The sequence below is a fragment of the Centroberyx affinis genome, unplaced genomic scaffold (genome assembly GCF_046629955.1).
Source record: "Centroberyx affinis isolate AG114_WGS23_722 - 3 ecotype Tasmania unplaced genomic scaffold, CSIRO-AGI_Caff_v1 ptg005190l_1, whole genome shotgun sequence".
In the NCBI taxonomy this organism is placed as follows: domain Eukaryota; kingdom Metazoa; phylum Chordata; class Actinopteri; order Beryciformes; family Berycidae; genus Centroberyx; species Centroberyx affinis.
Window position 1 is genome coordinate 54,444 of NW_027282581.1, and position 23,057 is coordinate 77,500.

At 40.7% G+C, this 23,057-nt stretch overlaps 2 protein-coding genes across 2 annotated transcripts in view; one reads left to right on the forward strand and one right to left on the reverse strand.

Moving 5' to 3' along the window:
• The first annotated feature begins 363 nt into the window (after nucleotides 1-363).
• Nucleotides 364-11,277, forward strand: LOC139666897 (cAMP-dependent protein kinase type I-alpha regulatory subunit-like). Its single transcript, XM_071546238.1, has 11 exons — nucleotides 364-487; nucleotides 2,171-2,386; nucleotides 3,414-3,584; nucleotides 4,030-4,121; nucleotides 4,230-4,291; nucleotides 4,402-4,448; nucleotides 5,229-5,387; nucleotides 5,889-5,949; nucleotides 6,447-6,568; nucleotides 7,795-7,876; nucleotides 8,488-11,277. Exons 2-11 carry the CDS (start codon nucleotides 2,213-2,215, stop codon nucleotides 8,658-8,660), a joined length of 1,143 nt encoding a protein of 380 aa, XP_071402339.1. The 5' UTR covers nucleotides 364-487; nucleotides 2,171-2,212; the 3' UTR covers nucleotides 8,661-11,277.
• A 216-nt stretch (nucleotides 11,278-11,493) lies between these two features.
• The window catches only part of fam20a (FAM20A golgi associated secretory pathway pseudokinase), a 14,360-nt gene continuing 2,796 nt past the window's right edge, over nucleotides 11,494-23,057 (reverse strand). Inside the window, exons 2-11 of the mRNA XM_071546234.1 lie at nucleotides 22,470-22,663; nucleotides 22,060-22,110; nucleotides 19,652-19,730; nucleotides 18,906-18,998; nucleotides 16,766-16,881; nucleotides 15,852-16,032; nucleotides 14,787-14,896; nucleotides 14,615-14,696; nucleotides 14,467-14,526; nucleotides 11,494-13,920 (exon numbers count right to left, since the gene is read on the reverse strand). Of these exons, the coding sequence (XP_071402335.1) occupies nucleotides 13,650-13,920; nucleotides 14,467-14,526; nucleotides 14,615-14,696; nucleotides 14,787-14,896; nucleotides 15,852-16,032; nucleotides 16,766-16,881; nucleotides 18,906-18,998; nucleotides 19,652-19,730; nucleotides 22,060-22,110; nucleotides 22,470-22,663 (1,237 nt within the window). The 3' untranslated portion in view covers nucleotides 11,494-13,649. The remainder of the gene's footprint in view (nucleotides 13,921-14,466; nucleotides 14,527-14,614; nucleotides 14,697-14,786; nucleotides 14,897-15,851; nucleotides 16,033-16,765; nucleotides 16,882-18,905; nucleotides 18,999-19,651; nucleotides 19,731-22,059; nucleotides 22,111-22,469; nucleotides 22,664-23,057) is intronic.

The following is a 23,057-nucleotide window of genomic DNA, read 5'->3' on the forward strand; positions in this document are numbered from 1 at the left end:
ATCAGAATAGTAGCTGATGTTCCCATGTGTGAATTTACTTATATGGGGAACCCAGTGTAGACTTTCTACATGTTCCCTCCGAGATTTATATTTTGGTCCCAAAAATATCTTCATCAGGGAATCTGGAAGAAATGCATGCTCACTGCACTGAGTTAACGCATCTAACATTCATAAGGGCTGCGGGGAATTCCTGCTGCAACAATGTTCAATCTGAAATCAATTGATTCAACAGATTCAAAACTATTTCCTTGACGTCACGATTTCCGTGCGGGCTCCTTTAAGGTTGCCAGGGGTTACGGCTCACATGTCAGAACGAGGAGAATTGACGTCAATGACGGCTCGTGATTGGTTCTAACCCGTATCCGGTGGGGCAGCGGTCCAGGGCTTGGGAAAAAATCGAAGCGAGGATCTGGTAACAGTACACTTTGGGAAATATCATCCATCCCGAGTCGCTATCGAAGGGCTCGGCAGGAATTTATAGTTTCTTGTAAGTATTTGCCTGTCTCCGTTCGTGAAACATATGACCTCTGGATAGGTGAATTTTGTTTCCTCCGTCTCGCGTTTGTTTATGATAGAGCTCAAGATGGCGTCATTGGATGAAAGCTTTGCCTTTGCAGGCCAGCTGACACAAGCTAGCCAGCTAGGCATCAAACTAGCTAGACACACTCTTTAACATAACGTCTGTCAAAGATAGTTAAGCGAAAGAGTAAAACCTATATTATGCATTTGTATTTGATATTTCTTGGTGTTTGCAGTTGAAGCTAGCTGGTGTCTCAGCAGCTCTGGTCTGCTGTACTTGGCTGCATCAGTATCCTCATGAAGCCTTCCTGACCTAGGCTGTTACAGACACTACAGTTGCTTTGCTGTCTCTAAAAGCCACAGCAACGTTTACCACAAAATGTAGACTAGTCTCATTTAGAGGCGTTACTTTTATCCATCTTCCGGCATACTCCACCGCCACTTGTTCAGCAAGGTCATTTCTGCATCGTTGTGTTTTCTTTAATTGAATTGACAGCCCGCTCTTAGTCGACAGGTGAGGTAACTGACTGGCGGATTTGTATTGCATATTTTCACTAACTTACTTAGGGTATTTGTAACAGCGGAAGACCGACGGCATAGCAGCTTTTCTGAGACAATAATTTCCTGAACTTACAAGTGTATGCGGGGCCTAAATATCAAGTAGTTGTTTTAGATCTTGGCTTTGGTCTTTATTCTTAATATGCATCACCTGGTCTGAAAACAGTATAATGTATCACTCCGTTGTCCCTATGGTAGATTTAGATTTAGATAGGCCTGCCAAGTTTCCACCACGACTGTAGTTGCATAAAGGCTGTGTTGTGCCAGCCCCATCTTTGATAACATGGCTGGTAATCTCCCCTGGGCCTTGTCAGATTAGAAATTATCTGAATCCTATTATACTGCTGCACATGCATGATACACTTGCAGGCGCAGGGCAGATCTATCTGTTTGCTCAGTAGACCTTATTGTTACTGGGTGGCATTTACTCATTTAAAAATGCATGTATTAGTTACAGCAGGGCTCTCAAGGCCTTCCTGTTTTTAGGCTGCACAGTTGAGCACTGAGCTGTCAAAAGTAGCTTGTATCACAGAAGCTAATCAAATGATCTGGGGTCTGTCAGGCTATTTTGCTCAGCCGCGATATCATAGCTTTAGATGTTGCAACCTCATGGAAATGCATACACTTCTATGGTTTGGTTTATATCATGTGGACTTGATTCAGTGGCCTTAATCTCACCATTTAGCCTAAAATTAGGCCTTATTTGTATGGTACGGTTGCATGCATAACCAGTTACTATCTCTGTGGTTGTAAATTTTATTTAGGCTGGTTGAAAACTTAATTTGTTTTGTGTAAATAGAGCCAAGCCAAACAGTGTGCTTGTCCTGGTTTGTTGTCTAGTCAGAAATGTGTGATCACATCATATGACCAGTTTTCGCTCCTGCCACTTAGAAGCAGTCAGGCTCCACAGTGACAAAACAACACCCCGTCTCTCTGTGCTTTCTCACTCTGGCTCTATTTTTCTCACACTCCCTCTTTTTTCTCTCTGTCCATTTCACACAGCCACACACAGCCACACCTACTCTGTTCCATGTTGTTCCCTGATCATCTTAAATCACGCTGCTGTCTGTCTGTTACGGTCTGCTCTCTCCAGTCCAGAGGTTAGAGGTCACGGTGCAGGGTTGCGGTTGTCGTCATGGCGTCGGGCAGTACGAGCAGCGAGGAAGAGCGGAGCCTGAGGGAGTGCGAGCAGTACGTGCAGAAACACAACATCCAACAGCTGCTGAAGGACTGCATCGTCCAGCTGTGCACCTCCAGGCCAGACCGGCCCATGGCCTTCCTCAGGGAGTACTTCGAGAGGCTGGAGAAGGTGTGTGTGTGTGTGTTTCTCTGTGTGTATTTGCACACACATGCTTTTTGGTTGTTTTTACTGGTTGGTGGACAGAAAACAGATCATTATACACTACATTATATTACATTAGGCAATTACTGTTTAATACACCAGCCAGTACATGCAGTCATAAACTTTTATTTCTTTCCTCATGGTTAGGCAATATTTTCTTTATTTCTTTTGCAAAATACAACCTGATTAAATCAGTTTGTCAATTTGACAGAGCCTCAACACAAAGGATCTCATGGAAAAAGCAATTTCTCAGTCATTACCCTGAAGCTCTCTCTGTTTCTATTACAATTCCCCAGCCCTGTTAGAGCTGCAACTAGCATTTATTTTGTTATCAATTAATGTGTTCATCATTTTATTTATTAAAAGTTTTATCCATTAAAACATTTAGTTATATACATTTTCATGTGTAATACCTGACTGTATTTCAGCTTGTTATTGCCAGATCCCAGAGTCCAGATCCCAATAAAATACAGCATTACAGCCGTCGCTAGGTAGTAGCTACATTTATGTTACATTTCAGTGAGCAGACGTACACAACTATTGCAGCACACTTTCAATGACCAAAGAGCTGATTTCAGAGCTGCACTGAAAAACAAAAGACTGCCACTTAAGAATTTGCACTCCTTTAACTTATAACTTTTCCAATATTATATCTGAGAATGGCAGTAATGAAGCAGCAATAGCCAGAATTTCACCGTCATGTGCATCAAATTGCACGCCTTGGATTTTTTTTTTCTGTTCAGCTGTTGCTGTATGTTGTTGAAACGTTGCACGGTAAACAAAACACTATGTTATTGGGTTTCTGTTGACAGTATCCACTTGCTTTACACAAGCTTCTGGACTTTGGGGTTTGGGCTTGCAGCAGCCATGTTCAGAAGAAAACACTGCATTGACTATGAATATGCACAATCAATAAATGTACTTGTAATGTAATTGATGATTGTAGCAGCTCTGTTGGCTGAAGGTGCCTCTTTCCCCCCCCCTCTCTTTCCAGGAGGAGGCCAAGCAGATTCAGAACCAGCAGAAGGCCAGCAGTTCCCGTTCAGACTCACGTGATGAGGAGGTGTCTCCCCCCATGAACCCTGTGGTGAAGGGTCGCCGGCGGAGAGGAGCCTTCAGCGCAGAGGTTTATACAGAGGAGGACGCAGCCTCTTATGTCAGAAAGGTAGATATTTCCCTGCCTTCAGAGGGACAGTTTTTTAAGATGTTTTCATATGTCTATCATTATTATTTTTTTAAAATTATTTTTTAGTTTTGTTTTTCCTTTCTTTGCTTTTTTATGTATTTTTTTGTTTATTTTCACATTGATCTTTGCACTTTAACAATAAAAACAAAATGGATGCAAGTGAAGGATTTACTTAAGTCAATATCAATGAATGGCAATAAAAATAAAAAAAAAAAGAAAGATAGGGACACTCACACACGCACCCCACAGCAAACACGCTGTGGCAGTGTCAACAAAACAGACCTACAACACTCACTGTTATATCCACAGTGATATGTAATCAGTGTTTCCTTAGCCTACATTGGGCTGAAACTCTTGTGCTACACAAAGCTAAGCACAAAGTCAAAATATCCTAACATGCAACATGTCTGTGTTGTTTTCCAAGGTCATTCCTAAAGACTACAAGACGATGGCAGCCTTGGCCAAAGCTATTGAAAAGAATGTGCTCTTCTCACATCTTGACGACAACGAGAGGAGGTACCTATCTTAAACAGTGTTTGTTTTTCAGAGGTCTTTTAAAAATGAAGTTTGGATATTTGTGAGTCTGTATACAGCTGATTAACACACAAATCTGTTCTTTTCCAGTGACATATTTGATGCAATGTTTCCAGTTACCTACATTGCTGGGGAAACAGTTATTCTGCAGGGTAGGATCTCGTCTTTTCTACAGTATATGTTCAGTTTAACAAAAGTTAAAGTGGATCAAACCATCTGTTAGTGTGACTGTGATATTAACAATATCATTTTATGCACCCAGGTGACGAAGGTGACAATTTCTATGTCATTGACCAAGGGGAGATGGATGTGAGTATCTGACCCTCATCATGTATTTTAGGAAGTAATGTACTAGCTCGATATAAAGCTATTGAAGTACTAAGAGCTTTTTATAGAATTCCTTGTTGTCACATCAAATTTATTCATTATCTATTTGTCTATCTAGCTATCTCTGTAGTCCCCTTTACATCTGGCATTAACATGCACCTTGTACCAGGATGAGAAATCTGATTTCTCTTTACTTGACAAAACGCAAGTTGTTGCACTTGTCACTTCCTCTTTACGTCCTTTAAAATTGACAGTAAACACCTCATCTCCCTTAATATATACATAACATACATTATTTTACTATTCAAGCTGTCTGCCACGTGTTTTATTTTATTAGCTTCCTGGTTGGATCCGCACATGAAAGTTTTTCTGTTTACATAGTTGCTGTATGTTGATTGGAGATGAATTGTATTTCACTTAATGTGGCCAAATATGTCTCTGGCCACCTCTGGAGATGGTTTCAGTGATTTGATCTTCAATGCGTTTTGGGTGGATTTACAGCTGGATTTTCATGTGTTCTTGCTCTATCCAAATAGTTTGCATAACGCATGTTAATTCCAGGTATAAAGGGAGTCTTTCTCTCTATCTATAGCTCTCTCTCTTTCTCCCCAAAGGCAATTCTATTCCTCTCTCTCATTGCAGTTCTAATGGTTTTATCTGTAAGGCCTTTTATACCAAAAGTACTTTGAAATATCACTTTCATCACTGTTGCAGTCCCTGATACCTTTGTTTTTACCCCGCCGATCTACCTGCCTCTGACAGGTGTACGTGAACAACGACTGGGTGACCAGCATCGGGGAGGGAGGCAGCTTCGGAGAGCTGGCCCTGATCTACGGCACTCCGAGGGCCGCCACCGTCAGAGCCAAGACCAACGTCAAGCTGTGGGGCATCGACAGAGACAGCTACAGGAGAATACTCATGGTGAGGAGACACTTCACAATACCTGTGTGTGTGTGTGTGTGTGTGTGTGTGTGTGTGTGTGTGTGTGTGTGTGTGTGTGTGTGTGTGTGTGTGTAATGCAGAGCAAGACCAGGGCTGAAAAGTGATGTTGAGATCAAGTTTTCTAACGTTTTAAAATATGAAAATGTATGATTTTATATGTATGCTGTAAATTCCTCATTTTTCATATTTTCACATACTGTAAATTCATGTATTTTCTTTTTACTCTCAGTATGTTTTGTTGGTTATAATTATTGCCGTGTAATGTTTTTATATCCTAGCCATTGCTATATCCTATCCTTTGCTGGTGCAATGACCTAATTTCCCCACAGGGATCATCCAAGTTTGATTTAATCTAATCTAATCCACTGCCATGGGGTGGCACAGCTCTCATGCTCAAACTTCTAGGCCTGCAGTGGGATTCTTCACTGTGTTTAGTTCCATGTTATTTTATAGAACCAAAACAAATGTCTTTGTCTGCAGGGAAGCACCTTGAGAAAGAGGAAGATGTATGAGGAGTTCCTCAGGAAAGTGTCCATCTTAGGTAAGTGAGTTAATGTTTTTGGATCTTAGTTTTTATCTGAGTTGTAGCTATTCCTCTGTTCTTTGTGTCCCACATTCCTCACTGCCTTTGTTTTGCTGAAAAGGCTCAAGGAAAAAAACTTTGGCCTTTTTTATCAATAATATAATTAGTTTTGAAGTGTAATTTTACAGACATAACAACAGCATACATCAGCTTTCCCTACATTTCCTACTGTCCCATCCTCTCTCTCAGCTCACCCTCATCCTCCCCATGAAAAATAGTAAGATACAATAATAAAAAAAAATACACAAGAAGAAGAGAAACACCTTAGTTAATTGTGCTGTTGAGATAAAAACAAAACACCTAAGGGGGATATAATAACATCTCACCTAGAAACAGAAAAGAGAAACAAAACCAAGAAACATGTTCAACCAAGTAACAGACATGTTTGCAGGTTTGTCTGTCATTTCAACTTGAGTTGTTTTCTGTGTCCCCCCCCCCTCCCCCCCCCCCTCCAGAGTCTCTCGACAAGTGGGAGCGTCTGACAGTGGCTGACGCCTTGGAGCCGGTCCAGTTTGAGGATGGACAGAAGATTGTGGTGCAGGGGGAGCCTGGAGATGAGTTCTTCATCATCCTGGAGGTAAACACTCACACACTCACATACACAAGCACACATACTAGTGGTGTCACGATACCAGAATTTTGACTTTGATACCAATGCTAAGTTTAATGTCTAAAAATATGATACTGCTACAATACCACAGCAAACAAGAAAAACCATCAAGCGATGTCACAGAACAACCATTCTGCTTTATTTTAACCAAAAGCACCATGGAAAGGACCATAAATTCAGCATGAATATGAATATTGTAAATAACTTAATATATATTCAATATATGACAACAAATAACAAAATAACTGCGATGATGTCTGAAAATCAGTGAGATGTTTTGATAACTACTTATTTTTGTTTGACACTTTCATGTTTTCTGCTGTTTGATTCTGTTGAATTTTGGGCTGACTGCTGCAGTCAAGAGTCAGACTGTGACTCTGTTTGCTCCAATCCTTCTTCTTCTTCTTCTTCTTCTTCTTCTTCTTCTTCTTCTTCTTCTTCTTCTTCTTCTTCTTCTTCTTCTTCTTCTTCTTTTACCTGTTTCAATCCATCCACCGCCTGGTGGTGATGTTGAAATGCAATTTCAGCTTACAGAACACATTTGGTTAAAGTTCATAAAATGAAATATCTAATTTAATCTCTATCTTGAATCTTTAGTATCAACGTTATTGAAATGGTAGTAAAATTTCAGTTATTTTGACAATGCTAGTCACGATAATGCTGGTTTCAGTACATTGCTGCTTTTGCATGAAAACCTGGTCATTTCAATATAATATGTATGGATTTTATTGACTGACATTGATTGATTGATTGAACCAAAATTCTTTAATATGCTATTGAATTTGATGACCCTAGGGCTCCTGAAATCTATCCAAAATCTGCTTGGTAATATCAAAAATGCATTTTAGTCAATCAATAAATGTCTCTACTTTTTTACTGATTCCTCAAAAAACTTGTATGATAGGTTTTCATCCAATAGCTGCACACACAAAATTACAGATTGGAGATGAGCAGGATAAAGCTAGTTGATCTAGAGCTAATGTTGAATGTTGTACTGAAAGAGGCTATGTGTGTGTGTGTGTGTGTGTGTGTGTGTGTGTGTGTGTGTGTGTGTGTGTGTGTGTGTGTGTGTGTGTGTGTGTGTGTGTGTGTGTGTGTGTGTGTGTGTGTGTGTGTGTGTGTGTGTGTGTGTGTGTGTGTGTGTGTGTGTGTGTGTGTGTGTGTGTGTGTGTGTGTGTGTGTGTGTTCCTCAGGGTTCTGCAGCTGTGTTGCAGCGTCGCTCAGAGAATGAGGAGTTTGTGGAAGTGGGGAGGTTAGGACCATCTGATTACTTTGGTAAGAATAAAAAAATTATCAATTATCAATCAGTTATTAATATTATTTTTTATTGCAACCAAAAAGGCATGATTGTCCAGTGCTTTCGTCAGAAATTGTGTTGAAATTTGTTTTGTTTTAGGTGGGTTTTTTTTATTTGCAGTAGGAAATGGTAAAAATTGGAAGTCAAAGAAAAAATGGTAGCAAAGTAGCATTAAAGAGAGATGAGAGAAATGGCAAAAAATGCCAAAAAACCTACTTTATAATAGTTTCCTGTGATTAAGAAAAAGCACCGATGTTGATTGGACTATTTCATACAAAGAAGTGTGATGATTGACCAAAATTATAACCTCTGTTGATCTGGCCATTTCATGCGTAAAAATTGCAGTAAGTTTGCAAAATTGCAGGTTCTCACAAGTGTTGTGAGGATTGCTTGAATTTGCATTAATTATTGGTATCCCAAAATTGCCAATTCCTGGAGGGACTGTCAAAGGCTTTCTTTTTTTAGTGCACTGCACTCAAAATATCTTTCATTCAATTGCTTTGTCTGTATCCTGCATCTAAGACATTTTAGGATTTTTGAGATTTTGAACCATGAGGTGTGTGTGTGTGTGTGTGTGTGTGTCCTCCAGGTGAGATCGCCCTGCTGATGAACCGCCCCCGCGCGGCCACTGTGGTCGCCCGCGGCCCCCTGAAGTGTGTGAAGCTCGACCGGCCTCGCTTCGAGCGCGTCCTGGGTCCCTGTTCGGACATTCTCAAACGCAACATCCAACAGTACAACAGCTTCGTCTCGCTGTCTGTCTGAAGGGGCGTCTCTCCGCACCCACCCTGACCCTCCACCCTTTTCCCCATAACCCCCTTTCCCCCTTTTAGACCCAGGGTCCACCAATGCAATTTGCTTTATGTCACTTTCTTCTTACTTATGTTCGCTTTTTTTCCCCCCCTTTTTTGTTTTACACACACATTCATTTTATTGTTACAACCAGTCACGCAGAGGTGACTTTTAGCCATTCACCAGCGCTTGTACCAGCTGCTGTACGCTACCTTATAGGCACAGTTACATCACATGTACGTCATAAATGTATTTGCTGATTTACGCTTTCCTTTCAGACTCGACTTTAAACGCAAAGCAGGATCGTTAGGAGATCTGACAGACGTTAGGGTCTCCGACTGATGAGATAGGACAATCAAACTTAACGCGGCGAAGTTGGCGCTCTTGTTCCAGATTTATGTTATAGATTGACTCAAAAGAGGACCGCTTCTTTCCTGTCTAAGAGTTTCCCGTTGAGACATCAGATAGCTAGATTAGATATATAATGTAGAGCAGAACCTAGATACTGTAGAAGGCAGGAAGCATATGATTGCATCTAATTTTGTCAACCATTTATAGGTTTAAGATGTGATAAACAATGGTTGTACTCCATTTATCATTTTTGGTTACCTTTGATTGGTCTGACGAATCGATGATGAATCTGTTTTTCCTAGTTTGAGCGAGGCTGTACAACATAAAGGTTTTTATTTCATTGTACAGCTACCAGGCTAGTGCCAAATGTTGATTATCGTCACAACGCAAAGATGCATAGCCGTGGAAATACAGCGCGTGTGCTGTTCCAATCTGTTTGGAGCTCAAAACGGGAATTAGTTGTCACCACATTGTCCTCTAATTGGTAGAACGACCATACAAGAACTGCCTTGACTACTCTGAGAAGAAAAAAAAAAATCAAAAAACATAGGAGTATTAAGTGTATTTCAGTATTCAGAATTTTTCAGTATACACCAAATAACTTCGTCACTCTTCTGCTATGGTTTGTAATCAAAAATGTTATTATAGTATAGTTAAAATTATCATAGTTATATTATTATCATCATTGACTAAATGATGAGCTAATGTTTTGGCTATGGTTTGGAGTGATGGTGATCTTAAAAAAAATATGTTTAACTGTCTTTTGTAAACACTTATTTTTCCATAAATTCTATTTTAGGTGTCCAGTGCCACAAAGTAAATAAATGCTTCTTCTTGTCAACCGACAAAACAGTATGTAATTGTATTGTGTAAAACGTCATGGGTTAAAATCTTTTTTTTTTTCTTTTTTTTTTTTTTTTTAAAGTAGGTCAAATGGGTAAGTTACAAGTTATTAAAATGAAGTCTTGAAAAAAAAAAAGTTGGTTTTATGGATTCAGGGCCTCGAAGTATTTATGTATCAGTAAAGCCGGCAGAATCCAGCGGTAAACCGACCGGAAGACGAGAGAGAGGCATTTACCAGGCAGAGAGTGAGCGGATATTTATTTAAAAAAAAAGCTAGTGTCATTGCTTATGCCTATTGAAAAGGTGACTTGTCTTTTCATCAGAGTAGCTTGTGATCTGTTCTCTATGCTTACTTGGCATAATGTTTTAGGCACCCAGTGATCTGGTATGAATGGAAGCGTGTATTAAAAACTTGCCCTGCAGCGACGTGCAGAAGCAGGATCTTTGTCAAATATTTGGTTAGTTAATCCCTAGCTTAACTGCTTGATGACTATTTAGATGGCATAAAATGTAATTCTGTCTTCTTTTTTTTTTTTCTTTTTTTTCTTTGTTCTGTTTTGATCTTTACCAACTCGGCTTCTGGATTATAGGCCTAACTCTTCATTCCTGCCTCACTGCTTGTTCCCAGAAATTACCTAGAACCAGTCATGTTTATCTATTTCAAAGCTGTTTTTTCTTTCATTTTCTGTTACAGTATGTCTCCATTCTGAGATCTTGTATGAACAGAATGGATGATTCAATTGATTATTGATTGATTGATTGATTGATTGATTGATTGATTGATGGATTGAGTGATTGTATGTCCAAAAAGATTTGATTTTGGCAGGATAGTGAGCTTAGAGTGATGAGTGTATTTGTTAACGGACACCGTTATATTTTTCTTTACAGTTAAATCGACCATCCTCCTCTGTTCCCCTAACCCTCAGGAATTCCTTGTTGATTTGGTTACATTTGGATTTGTGTCATCAGCTTCCTTGTGTATGACATCACATCCTCTTTATCCTCATCTACAGGAAATGACTCCGTTAGGGACAAAGGGTTTGACTCACTTTTGTCAACATGTTGTTTTCATGTAAATAGGAGCAGCATCGTCACCATTAGTTTTAGTCCAAACATTTTTAGTCACACTGCAATCGTCCCGGTTTGCCTTAGCTTACCTAACCTGGGCTTACAGTAGTAGTCAGTCACTCCTGCTAGCCCGAACTTCAGCAAGTTTGTTAGGCCTGCAGCGGAGAGAGCTGCAGGTTATCAGAGGACCATTCTTTTTCTATTCTACCCTGTATTCAGTTTGACCTCCTGTATGTGCAAAGACGTTTATCCTTTTGGTATAGATTGTTCCAGATGGCAGTTTAAGCAATAAAAAGTAAAAAGAATTGAGTTTTGTCTTGGTCTCGGTCCTTTTCGAGTCTTGTGCTGCAGCTTTGACTGCAATCCTACAGCGGTGGCTTTCTTGGCTGGAGTTCAGGACGCTCCTGATGGGGCTCCAAATAATGTAATTACAGCCATATTAGTGTAATTTGACTTGTACTTGGTTTTCCTTGTGGCTTAAATGGTGTGGAATGTGTTTGAAAGACACATTAACTTCACTGACACTGGGTGGAGAGGGAGCAGATTTATCAGGTGGTTTAAATGGGCCCTGAAGGTGAAAAACAGTTTGGGAGCCAATGTTTTTGAACATGTTAATATTTAGTGAAGGTGTAACATGACATCTGTACACCAGGGGGAGATATGGAGCTGCTGTAAGTGCAGAGAAGCCTGGTTTCCATTAAGGCAAAACAAGGATACCCTTCTTCTCATGTTGCTGGACTTGTTCTTCTTGTACCAAAACAATCATCAAATTCATATTTTAAACTATAACCACAATCTAAACATAAAGCTGATGTATCATTCTTTTCCTCTGTATTCTGAACAAACATTTATTATAGAAAATATTCTTTGTCCAGTTAATATACATCACTCAGTTTTTCCTTTAACAAGGTTTTTATGACTTTATACAGCTTAGGTCATTTTTCCGTCGAGTGATATTTTCAAATTATGAGTATAAGTTTTGACCTTTTTATTATTAACAATTACAGTTGGCTCTGGCGTTGCTGTTGGTTATTTGCAGTCGCAGAGCTGGAAATGTAAAAAGCAAATTACTCTCTAGTTGGTTTCCCAATCTCCTGCCCCTCATGTCGGAGGTGTTTGATATTTTCATTCCTGTAGCTTTCAGTATGAATGCTGTGGCCTGATTGGTTTTACCTGTGGTAGAAAGCACCTTTAATGATGAGGCAGAGTTTTGAAGGAACCACCCCACCACCTCCCTCCACCCCTTTGTTGGTATTTAAAAGATCAGACGCTTTATTCCTGCTGACACCTTATAAAATGTGCTGCTTATCAGCCTCCCTGCCTGCTTTGTCAGCCCAACTTCATTTGGCACGATTCACTAACTCCGGGATCTCTTTAAAATAGTTGTGGTCATTTGTCTTGCTTCACATCTCACAGAGACCCAGGATCTGTTAAGGTTTTGTAGGCACCAGCATTAAGAACGATGAAAACGACACACGAGCCGAAGCCCAGACATGTCCTGAACTCCGAGGAAGATGATCATGCATTTTACAGATTTGACAGAGGAGAGTTGGTTTGCCTCAGAATTATTGGAAAAAATGTCTTGAGGTGTTATGATATGACACATGCCATGCAATAGTTTCAGGTTAGCCGTGTCTCTGTCTCAGCCTGTTTCAGCTCGGTCGATGTTGTAAAGCCATTTAAAGGCTTTGATGAGGCAGACAAGGATTACAAGTCTGGAAAATGGGCTGGAGCAACTTAAATGACTGTTTAATAGGTAGCACTTTTCACTGGGGAGACACCTCACACACATACACACACACACACACACAAACGTCTTGATGCCACAGTCACAATATTTACCACCATTCATTTGATAAGACCCAAACAACTTATCCAGTGCTTTGTGCTCAATATCGCTCTCTTCTTCAATGCTGTGAATGTCAAGTCCATTGCTGATTTCGGTGTGTGAGAGGGAGAGAGAGCATCTATGGCATGTGTCAGGGTGTCTGCAGGGCTTTAACAGTCTTAAAATGTTTTAAGTTATCTGAATTCAATGCCTTGAAAGGTGTTACATCATTTAAACTGAGTTTTAAATGTTGGTGTTTCTAGGTCCAATAGTGAGAAATCTTTGGTATTGTTTGATACTGCTACTGCTTTGTTTTTACTCTTCAGGCTAATTTGAGGGGTGAAATTGGTCTTAAATTTAACTTGTTATTAAAAAAGGTCTTAAAAAGTGGTACATTTAATTTGCGGGAACCTTTAGTCATCCTGATGTATGGGCTCATGGTGTATGCAGACATTCAAAGTGGGAACCCTGTAATTAACCTGCATCCCAGGGGGAATTCATGGCAGTGAAAGAAAGAAGGAAAAATGAGTCTGGAATGTGACAGAGTAACACGTTGCTCCCTTTGTGATTGGTATCCAATGGACAGATGAGGAAACTAGGAGATTGTGTCCCGGTGAAGCCTGCAGTGATTCCCATTCTGAACGTCCAGATGAGACTCAGCACTTCTTCCTTCCCTCTCAGGCGGACTCCTGTACCTTCCACACACAGAGTGGACAGCTGGGCCTCTGCCTCTGGAGTCAATGAGGATTTCACAGCTTCTCCCATTTATGGCTTGTTCCTTAAATCCAAACCATCTACGCCTCGTTTGCCCTGCGCTTCAACGTGAAGTCTAAGAGAGCCGTGCCACGGAGCGACGTCCCCCTCGCCCTCCGTTACCTGGCCTTGCTCCTCTCTGTGGCGGCCTGAGGTTTAGCTGTGGACCTGATGAAGTCCTTGGTGACGACCTCGGCCTCTCCCAGCCTCCGGACGCAGCGCTGCACCACCCGCAGGACCTTCTGCAGCCTGCGGTCCAGCGCCTGCAGGTGGGGCTCGGTCAGGACGGGCTGTAAGGGGTCTCCCTCCAGGGACTCCCTCATCACATCGCTGAGCCGGTACCGCGGCTGGAGGAGGAGCTGCAGCCGGAGCAGTGTGGAGCGCTTGATCCTGGAGAAGGTTGAATACAGGATGGAGACAGAGGAGGAGGAGGAGGAGGATGGGAGGGTGAAGAATGGAAGGTAAAGAGTGATGAAGGAAAGAGGGAGTGTGGAGTAGGAGGGGAAGAAGAGGGAGACGTAGGATTTGGGATGAAAATACCAGACAGGGAGAGATGATGAATTTGTATCTGGTGTCTGATATTTTGTATTTTGGTTGTAAAAGAGGAGTTTCGTTCCAAAATAAGATATCCACCATGTAAAAAAAAAAAAGACACCCACTCTTCCATATTGACTTCTGACATGAAACTTAAGCGCATTATGTGTTAGTATTGAAGTTAGGAGTCATTTTAAGACATTTTCTTATAAAATAGTTCATGTTTTGAGGACAGAATCATTTATTTTTTTCAAATATTAGGTAATATTATTACTGATTAATGAATTTCAGGTAACATGTTTTTTTAGAAAATACATATATAGCATTTTGGAATAAAACCCTTCTGCTGTATCCCCCTCATAGCCCAGAAACAGCAAATAGAGACAGGCTGACTCTACTTACATGCAGCACTGAGATAGCGGAGCCAGAATGGACATCTCGTCCTGGGAGTGCTTCCCAAACCTGAAACACAACAAGTGACGTCACAGGTGATAAGGACACTGAAGTGCAAACATTATTTCACGAAATGCTCCATGACTTTTCCTCTCACCCTCTGGCGTTGTCAAAGTGTAGAAGAAATCCATCGTCTCCAAATTTGGTGAAAATCTCATAGTGGTGTCTGTCCATGTTGCCTGAAACAGAGGGCAGAGGAACATTATAGACTTTCTGAGAAATAATCCAGTGGTTATATGAATAGTGGATGATGTATTGGGATACAATACCCATAAGGAAGTCGAAGATGGACATGTCTATGATGTTGAGGAGCCGGTTGCCTGAGTTATAGGGATACAGCTGCTTTATGGTATCACAGTAGAACGGATTCACCTCCCACCTTTCAGACAGACACAGAGGAACAGAGACTCAGACGTTAAGAGTAAAGCAGAGCTGAAAGAAGAGAGGGCAGAAGGGCATTATGGGGAATATTCTTTTACCGGAGAATGATTGAGGTCACTGCTCCGTGTGAGAGTGACTCCAAATCCGGTAATCGTCAGATGTTAACTGTGTTTGGATGTTATTTCTCACCGGATATTTGTAACAGTGTGGGAAAAAGTGTCTGTATTTGCCCTTTCATTTCCCTATAATGTTGTGTTAAAGGTGCCACATGTAGTATTTAAGCATCAACAAATCAGTGCCAGATTAATATTGAGAGATCTACCGTAAACACACAGTTTTTGCACTGCATTTTACATTGTGTGCCACCAGGTTGGATTTCGTGGATCGCTTTACGGCACAAAACAGGAAGAGGGCGCTGTTCTTCCAGAGCAAACGGAGCTAAAGCTTTCAAATGGAGTTTCTCACAATGGCAGTTGGTGGAAGAAGTGAAAGGCCAATGGAAAAGTCACTTCCAACATGTTTTTCCTCTTCAGTAAATAGAAAAAGAAAACCTTTGACCGAAGAAGCAAAGATTATTTTTGTGACAGGAAGCAACAGGGTTTTTATGGTCTTAATTTTGAGAAAAACTTGCACTAACAATACCAGTGGTGTGAGACAGAGGCTACCAATCAGCTACCAAGGCTACCAAAATTTGTTTATGGTAATTATACCAAGGCATCACAAGTAATTTGACAATAATATATTGATGTTTAAAAATGCTACATGTTGCACCTTTAACTAAAACTCAGCTTATGTAATTTGTTGGACACTTTTATCTGAAGTACCTAACGATACCATGGCTGCATACATTTTTACTGTAGGTGGGAGTTGAACCCTTTTCCCTGTCAGTATTAGTGCCATGCTCTACCCACTGAGCTGCACAGGACCACAGTTCTATTTCTATGAGGTCTTACTCTTCGCGGCCAGTGAAGGTGTAGGAGCGTATCCAGGGGTTGGGGATGGAGATGCGGGGAGCGATGCTGAGGCCGGGCAGGTAGGCAGACAGCGAGCCCTCCAGCAGGTCCGGGCTGCCGCACACCGCGTACTCTGTCTTACACACATACAGGCACTTGGCAAAGAAACATGTGTTGTTCGCTGTTGGGAAGGAGAGCAAAATGGCAGAATACAAATGAGCACACCGTTCAGTTACAATTACATGCCTTTTGATCAGCTTTGTGTTTCCCTCTAGCTAGTTGTTCTGTTGCCACAACGGAAACCCTGTCAAACCCACCCAAAATACACCATGCTTATGCTTAGGGTAACGTTAGACCGACATATCTGTTTGCAATATATCGGGCCGATATTGGGGTTTTATTAAATATCTGATATCGGCCAGTCATATCTCCAATATGATAGAGGCTCCTGCCTGACCACAACTACATAAAAAATCTGTAAAACCTGCAATGACATTTTATTTTCTTTGCAGTGTTCAATAGCATTCAATACTGTTTATTTTTATGAATTAATTCTTCATTTGAAGACATTAATGTATTCCAGATTTTCCTCTACCATTGAATAGGTGGGTCACCCTGCTTCTAACTCTACTAATTTAGTCTCAATGGGGAGTTAGTTAGTTTCAATGGAGTTTTAGTGTCCCATGGTCTGAATGCTGTTTCAGAAGATTTTCCCCTGCCAAGAATAACATCACTGAATATTTGTCATTTTTTGGCACAGAAATGGTCAAATTCAAAGAAATTGAATATCTGCACAAACTCTCAGCTGTCAGCAGCTTCAATACAAAAATATTAGTCAAACCCTAGTTGCACAACAGTCACATTAGCCAACACTTGCACCTCTGACAAGCTGTATAGGCAACATGGTGTGTTACCAGGCGAGGTGAAGAAGACGCTGCGCAGGTCCTCGTTGTGGGTGACTTGGAGGACTTCCCCTGTGACGTTCACCAGCCGGCCCACCACCGGCGGCACCCTCCGGAAATCCAGGACCCTAAAAAACAGGTGAGAAAAAAACCTTTAACACTCTCTTTCTAATAAAGGGATCTGTCTGTCTCCTTTCCCTATCTCTCTCTCTCTCTCACACACACACACACAGTCGGTTCAATTCACACTCCCATTCCTATTATGCAAATGTAAAACCCACTTGAACCCTCCAAAGACGGTGATCCTCTTTACATCTTTATCTCCTTACCTCATTTCACAAAGGCCCATAATTCATTTTCACTGATTCTTATCAATGAATAACCCCCATTCACAGTTTCTGCTCTCTGTAATTCAGCAGGCATTGATATACAGTATCAAGAGCCCACAGCTCCCCGAGGGCCATACTCCAGTCATGTCTCAATAACAGTAATCAAACTATAATCAGTGTGTGCCTTTCAATGGCTGTCTGTCAAATTGCTGGCATTCCCCAACTGCTGACTGTGAGGGATAATGATAAGGGAACCTGGCACCCAACACACACAACACACTTCCAAAGATATAAAATAGATAGCAGAGAGATGGTTCATCTGCCTTGTTTGTCTTTGGTGAATGTTTGCTGAAACTTTTTGCTTTTTTATTTTTACTATTTTCCACATTTTAGAATAATAGTGAAGACATTAAAACTATGAAATAACACAAATGGCATTATGCAGTGACCAAAAAGTGTTAATCAAAACTATCTTATATTTTAGATAGCTTTGGAAAGAAATTTAGAAATTTACATAGGCATCAACTTCACTATATATATTTGTCTAATAAGCACATTTCAAGCATTTAAGTGTAAGCCTTTAGCTCAAAATGGCTTTAAGATAATGAAAAACATAGTACATTGAATCAGGTGTGTCCAAACTGTTGACTGGTAGTGTATATAGAGATGCAGCATATGATCACTGAAATTGAAGAGATACTATACTGTATAATAAGTGTTTGAGTGCAGCCATGGTGATTGTTTGAATCCAACTGTTGTTGTCGTGGCACTCCTGATGTTTTCTGTCTCGTGTCGTAAGGCAATAATTTATCATCGTGTGTGGCTTCATAATGATACCGTCTAGCTCAAATGACTGTATTCCAGAGTGAATCACCTCACCTCAGCTAATGTGCAATAACATAGACAATCATCAGTGTGTGTGAGTGTGCGTGTGTGTGTCCATAAACCACGGTATTTATACTAATCAGCTTGAAATGCTGGGCTGGGCAACATGTTGCAATCCTTGTGGAGGCTGGTTGGTGTTTGTTGGAAGTAGGAAAGTTAGTTTTGCAACCATACCTATTTGCAGTTTTTTTTTTTTAACATTGCTGATTGCATTCGTAATCAAAACTGACTCTTTCATATTCATTCATCAGTGGTGGGTTAGGGTTAGCTACCACAACAAGAACGCTGCCGCCACTGATTGGAAAAAATGTAAAATAACAGACATTATAATCAATAGACTAATCAATATTCCTCTAAAACACAGTGAATTAGAATTTACTGGCTTGTAACTAGCAGCACTCTGTTTCCATTCTTAATTATTTTAAATCTTTGCTATCTTCATTTATTATTTTCTTTTATTTATTTTATTTGTACTGTCTTCTTTTCCTTCTTAATTAAATTGTTTTATGCTACTTTATCACTTTTATCAGCTTGTTTTGTTATTCATTTTTTAAAACTGTTTTAATTGTATCTGTAATTTTTCTTTTTACACTGTCTGTCTTTTTATTCATTTTTAATTTATTGCTAAATTGTGAAGCACTTAGAGCTGCATTTTATGTATGAAAGGCTATTGTTATTATTATTATTATTATTATTATTAATGTTTTCATTTTAATAAAGGGCCCAAAGAGAAACATTTGAAGCACATTAGTATGCGCCAGAACCATAACTGGGACCAAAACAGGGACAGATGTGGAAGCAAAACAAAAATTACCCCCAAGCACCGCTGCTGAATAAATTTACAGAGAAGACAGTAAAGAAACACCCCGGGCGTGATGTAGACGACGGTAAAACAGGAAAACAAAACCTGAACATGAGCAAACAGGGAGAGGAGGCACCTGTCGAGGTGGAAGGCAGCGATCTCTGCATTGTGTCTCTGGAAGTCAACAAAGTAGAAGAAGTCCTCTGGAGTCTCCTGGTCCCTCTGCTGCCTGAGACACACACGCAGGCACACATACACACACACACACACACACACACACACACACACACACACACACACACACACATAGAATAGGCAGAAAGTCAAATACAAATTCACTAAGTAGTCAGATATAGATAGTGCATCAAAAGTTGTATAATAAAGATTAGTATAATGTTGGAATGGAAAAGACTCTAGATGACGTGACGTTACACAACCTGACAACATGGTACATGACATGACATAACATGTGACTTGACCTAAGAAACATAACATGACGTGACAACATGGTACATAAGATAAGATAATGTAAGTTGGGATAACATAACACATAACATAACATAACATAACATAACATAACATAACATAACATAACATATAACATAACATAACATATAACATAACATAACATAACATAACATATGACATGACCTATGATAACGTAATGTAATGTAATGTAACATAACATTTGATTGACACCTATATTAAAAATGCATTACAGTACCATGAGTGCATTCATTTTTTGTACTGGTGTCCACAGTGGTTTACAAACCTCTAACTGACAGTGTTAGTGCTTTGCTTTACCCATCAGAAACCACATAAGCATCACTGACAGTGTGTAATGAAGACCCGAGACTCGACTGATGTGGATTCAGTCCTCACCTCATGGGCTTGAACATGGCCTTGCCGAAGTTCTGCATCTTCAGAGCCAGTTTCAGGTGGTGTCCACTGGGCTTCACCACTGGAGAACAGCACAGAGGGGGAGAGAGAGAGAGAGAGAGAGAGAGACGATTGGTCAACCATGTCAGCTCACACATCAGCTCAAATACAGGCCAACCAACTCTACATCGCACCAGAATTCACTGAAATAATATCTAGACTGTCCGACTTGTGAGCTGATATCTAACTTGTACTCCCACATTCGCTTTGAGTCCGCCTTGAACGCTGCCTGGAAAAAAGCAAAGCAAGTGAAATAGCTTTGACAAAAGTAAAAGCTAGACATCAGGTAATTGAGCCAGCATTTGTTTTGCAACTTAAGCCCTGGAGGCTTGTTTTCGAGCCGCCGAATGTTTTCTCTACATCTGCCCCGGGGCCCTGTTCCCAGTGATAAGATAATTAGGGGTTGGTCACACATCTCGGGCTCTGCTCTCAGCGACTGGCGTTCCCTTCTCTCTGTCTGGCTTCATGTTATGTCACAGCAGTAGGCCAGACTAACCACACACACGCCTCCCCTGCTGCGCTCTGTGAAACTCCAGGGTATTAATAGTTTACAATCATGACTATAGTTCTTCGGGAAATGAATCAAAGAGAGCCAAACTTGGCACAAACGTCCTTTGAAGCCGAGGCACATTGTTGCTTCTCTGCTTATTGAAATAATGAGAAAGTCTTGTGAGGTTAAATGCAAGAAGGAGGGACGCAGATTGTTTTTTTGCATTTCTTCTTGGCAGTGTGTGATGTTTGTGTGGTCAGCCAGTTTACTGTGGAGGGAGAGTGGTGAGGACAGAACAAAAATGTGGAATATAACGTCTACAGGTTCCTGGGATTGAGAAATATGAAGTATGGGATCGAGAAGTATGTGCGAAGTATACAATTTAACAGTAAGTTATATTATGCCATTATTGTAATGAATAAATATGTAATAAAATGTATTTATTTTCAAAAGCAATGCAAATGTACTTTTAGATTCATATTTATACTTGAACATTATATCCACATATTATATACACATATCAGGGGCAGAGCTTGCCTTTCATGTATATGAGTGCAAGCTATAGCTGTGATTTCTGTCTCCTCAACCATGTTACAGGTCTGAAAGGGCAAAAATACTATTATGCTACAGTCCCAGTGACCTGTTAGCTGAAATTTGGTGGTTTTATTGACCATTTCACAGTAAGCAACAACATTCTTTTTTATAAATCTGTCATATTGCACCAAACAAATAAATTCCTCTAGATTTCATCTTTGCAAATGTGTCAATAACTGTGTTGATAAAGGTTATGAGAGTGAATCAGCAAGGGAAAATAGTCTGTGATTGTTCATAATGAATGATAAGCTTATTCAACTTATGAGTCATTTTTACCAATATTACTGCATTCCAAGGGATTCTCTACATTGTTGGTCATGGATGCCGGGCACCCACACGGCACCCATTCAAAGTCTGCTTATGACACATATACAGTAAGTAGTTAACGGCTACCCATGCTTTGTTGGTTGCTATGCCAACTGTTATGGTAACCAGGGAGGTAGTCAGCAGTCTGTTTTCTTGTGGTTTCTTTTCGAATGTATGTATGCTACTTTGAAAAAACCTTTTCAGTCGGTACTCAAGCATTGGTAACAGTTGTATGAAAGCCAAATCACCCTTTAGTATTTCAATGCTGCATCACCGTTGTTCCAATAATCACAGTAAAATAAACACTATCTCTGGTAATTATTGCTATAACTTCTATTGAAAAGTAATAAGGTACATCGTTTTTTGGTAGAAACTTCCCCAGTTATCCATCCATACGTGTGTGGCTTTGATTTGTGTGCTGCCGGGAGGTATGAGATGCTGTGTGGGTGGGTGCTGCTGTGTAGGTTGGAGCCTGGAAGCGCCGGCTCCCCTCAGAGCACGAAGAGATCAAACATTTAATTAACAGCTCTCCCTTTGAACATAAACAAGCCCCCGCTTTTTGCCCCAGAGCTGTGTCTTATACAGAAAGACAAATCACAATCATGGTAATATATGGGATTTTGGAGCCAAATGACAACAAAATCCCTCCTATCACAAACGCAGCAGGGTGTTTGTCTCTGACAGTACCACCAAGCACCGCAGAGAGAGAGAGAGAGAGAGAGGGAGAGAGAGAGAGAGAGAGACAGAGAGAGAAGAGAAAAACAAAGGGGCCAGTCAGAAAGATGTTAACTCCAGCGCTCATTCCAGTATTAGTGCTGTTACACGAAATTGTCACTAGAGCACAACATACATTACAACATGAGATACAACACAAATGACATCAAAACCCAGACACCTTGGAACACAGACAAGTCTGACAAATATAGAAATGTCTTTGAAGTCAGTGGTGAATTGATCATACCTTGGGTGCAGTCACATGCTCCTTTTAGGGCCTTCTCATCCTGAGTGTAATCTGCACGAGATAAACATATGTTAGCTGATCATTTAGCTGTAGCATGTAGCATTTTTACATCAATAAATCATTACCACATTCATTTTGAGACATGAGGCCATCGGCGAGGAGATTAGCAGTATATTATAGCAGGATATTGCAGGAAATCTGCTGGATTACTTTACGACACAAAAGGAGATTGCTTTACGGCACAAAACAGCTCTTCCTGTTTTGTGCCCTAAAGCACAGTTTTTTAAGCTGAAGATTTCAGAGTTTCCTCGCAATGGCAGATGAAGTGAAGAGCCGATAGAAGACTCGCTTCCAACATGTTTATCCTCATCAGTAAAATCCATCCATCCCTCCATCCCTCCCTCCAGTACCTGAGCTGATGACCGTCAGAGCCTGCATGTCCTGCAGCAGCTGCGGGATAGAGGGGTCATCGCGAGCGTACAGAGCGTAGCGGTTTATCCCCAGGTGGAACTTCAGCCAGCTGGCCTCGGGGTCAAAGGTCGCTTCATGTTCGGTCACAGAGATGTTGGAGGCAGCCGCTGCCTCGCTGTAGTATTTCATATGCCTGAGGAGCAGGAGGGCAGCTTTAGGAACTGAACACAGACTGTACTACTGGCTTCTTTCTACTGTGATATTTGACCCCGAGGAAATGGTTTGGATATGCAATGTGTGATCCTGCATTTCCTCCTCACTGTGAATGACACTTCACTTTATATGACTAAGAGTCTAGTGAGGGGATTAGCGCATAGTAAGCCATGGAGCTGACTCAAACAGACCAGGGCAAAGGAGAGCAGCAGCCTGAGATCCTGAAGCTCTGCTCTGGCTGCATCTGGGTCTCGAAACTTTACAGCATCCTGCTTGGGAATCTTACTACATTTTTTACAGACAGGCTTTAATTTTAAAAAAAAAGCCCAAGGATAAGGAGCGCTTCTTGGTACCAGAAATGTCCATGGCAGAAA

What these genes read in the sequence shown, in the direction of transcription:
- LOC139666897 (XM_071546238.1), top strand. Translation starts at nt 2,213, where the DNA reads ATGGCGTCGGGCAGTACGAGCAGCGAGGAAGAGCGGAGCCTGAGGGAG. An exon ending in GGAAACAGTTATTCTGCAGG is followed by an intron (nt 4,292 to 4,401) that starts GTAGGATCTCGT and finishes TTATGCACCCAG; the next exon opens with GTGACGAAGGTGACAATTTC. An exon ending in GCTACAGGAGAATACTCATG is followed by an intron (nt 5,388 to 5,888) that starts GTGAGGAGACAC and finishes CTTTGTCTGCAG; the next exon opens with GGAAGCACCTTGAGAAAGAG.